The 2,150-nt window shown below is 47.1% G+C and overlaps 1 protein-coding gene across 1 annotated transcript; it reads left to right on the top strand.

Moving 5' to 3' along the window:
• Positions 1 to 383: 383 nt before the first annotated feature.
• On the top strand, positions 384 to 2,150 carry LOC116005500 (B-box zinc finger protein 32). The gene has a single exon (XM_031245709.1). The coding sequence runs from the start codon at positions 840 to 842 to the stop codon at positions 1,617 to 1,619; it is 780 nt and encodes a 259-aa protein (XP_031101569.1). The 5' UTR covers positions 384 to 839; the 3' UTR covers positions 1,620 to 2,150.

Here is a 2,150-nt window from a genome sequence, read left to right as displayed (position 1 = left end):
ATGATGGAGGACATCTTAGTTACTCCCGAATGATTTGTACTGATTAAATCTCATCCTAAAAAACTTTATATGACATGCTTAATCAAGAGAGTGTATATAAAAATTAAACGAGAAATTTGTTAGTGCAAAATCATACCATCGTATTTATTGAGCAGTATGAGCACCCCATTTGTTGGGCAAACGTGTCCTTTTTATATTAATATATAGGTTGAATTAATTAATTAATTAATTAATTAATGAGAGGTTTTAGGAATTGGTGTTGTAGAGTTGTAGGAGTTCGAAGGGAACAAGGTTTTTGTGGACAGTGATGTGGAGAGAGAGAGGGAATGAATTGAAGCCAGCAATTTGGTATTAAAAAAAATGGTAGAGATTTGATGGCATTATTTTGGAACACACAAATGAAAAAAAAAAAAGAAGAAAAACTTGTAACCCACGTACACCACAGCACCACCTTTGTGATGTTCCTTCCACATAGCACCCCACAGTACACAAGAAAATTTCCCCATATATTACATCTACTTCTCCCACCGCTTATCTCGCCCGCCTCCACGCCTCATCGGAGACACAAACACACTCACTCACCTCTGGCTTCCCTCTATTTTCTCCTGCTTTCGTATCCACACATAACCCTTTCCGCATTTCAACCTTTAGATTCCTCTCTCTCTCTCTCTCTTCTCTCTTCTCTCTCCCCTCTTTTCAATCCACACAAACACATCGCTAGTTTTGCGTCTCTGTTTACTGCGTCTTCCTGTTTATATATATAGTTCCGGCCGTGAATACGCGTCTCCCGGCCTGCGGTGTACGTAGTAGTGTATACATACAGGGCGGTTGTACGTATTATGAACCACCAGGTGGGAATGGGGGGCGGAGGAGGTTATTGTTGTGAGCTTTGCAAAGGAGAGGCCGCCGTTTGTTGCCCTTCGGATTCCGCGTTTCTGTGTTGGAGCTGTGACGCTAAGGTTCATCAGGCGAATTTTCTCGTTGCTCGCCATCTTCGTTTTATTGTTTGCAGTGTGTGTAAATCCGTGACGGGGAATCGAGTCTCCGGTGTCCGGGAGGGTCCGTTTTCCGATCTGTGCCGTTCCTGTTCGCCGGTGGATGAGGAGGAGGAGGATCTGGATGCGCTTTCTTCTTCCTCGACTTGTGTTTCCAGCGCGCATAGTTCGTGTAGCCGGAAGAGCGGGAGGTTGTCGGAATGCTCGGATTCCGACCGCGATTTTGAGAAGAAAAGTCAGAAGAGACCGCCGCGGGGGGCGAGATCGGAGGCGGTGGATCCGGTGGCGGAGGGCATTTTCGTCAATTGGTGCGCGCGGCTGGGAATCGGGGGCGGGGAGGATAAACACGTGACGCGGAAAGCTCGCGGCGCGTTTCGGCTTTGCTTGGCTCACATGACGGCTCTGCCCTACCGGGTCTCCCTCGCCGCGTCTCTATGGTTCGGCTTGAGGAGGTGCCCCGGAAAACCCGGGCACACGTGGCGAGCTCTGAGGAGGCTGGAGCAGATCTCCGGCGTGCCGGCTAAGCTCATCGCCAGCGCGGAGTCGAAGCTTCAGCTGGCGGAAAAAGCCGGGAAGCAACGGCGCCAGTGGCTGACGGAAGGCTGGGATGAGTGCTCGGTTTAATTTGATTCGATCGCGTCGCAGCTCGCCAACTAAGTAGCTTAGCTAGGCAGCTAGCTAATGGATGAAGCCGGCTTTGATTTTGATTGATCTTTTAGACAAAGATTCGCTGATTCTCTCCGATGTCGGAAATAACCAACTCTCTCTCTCTCTCTTTCTCTCACTATCTCTCTCCCCTTTTTTCCTTTCTTCTAAACTGACCGTAGCTACTAGGTAGCTAGGTTTAGAGAATTGTTAGATGGATGGGGAAATTGGGTTTTCCCCTACTGTTCGATCGAGCTACTATGCATGCTGGTATGCATTTTGGGATGGTTCCAACTATTGAAGCTAGCGTGGATGTCGTCTTGTCTCTGTACAATTGTACCGTACTAGAAAAGCTACTACAACGTTAGTTGCTGTTTTCTGGGCTTCATTTTAAATGTTGTAACCTAGCTTGCAGCTGGTAAATTAAAACCATGTTTCTTATGTCTATGCCACATCAAATTATGAACCAAAAACAATACAAATGGTAACAATTTGAAGTCGAAAGTTGTT

Source organism: Ipomoea triloba, chromosome 2 (genome assembly GCF_003576645.1).
Source record: "Ipomoea triloba cultivar NCNSP0323 chromosome 2, ASM357664v1".
Taxonomy (NCBI): domain Eukaryota; kingdom Viridiplantae; phylum Streptophyta; class Magnoliopsida; order Solanales; family Convolvulaceae; genus Ipomoea; species Ipomoea triloba.
Note: the sequence above shows the minus strand (reverse complement) of the source record. Positions and strands in the feature narration are given on the sequence as shown.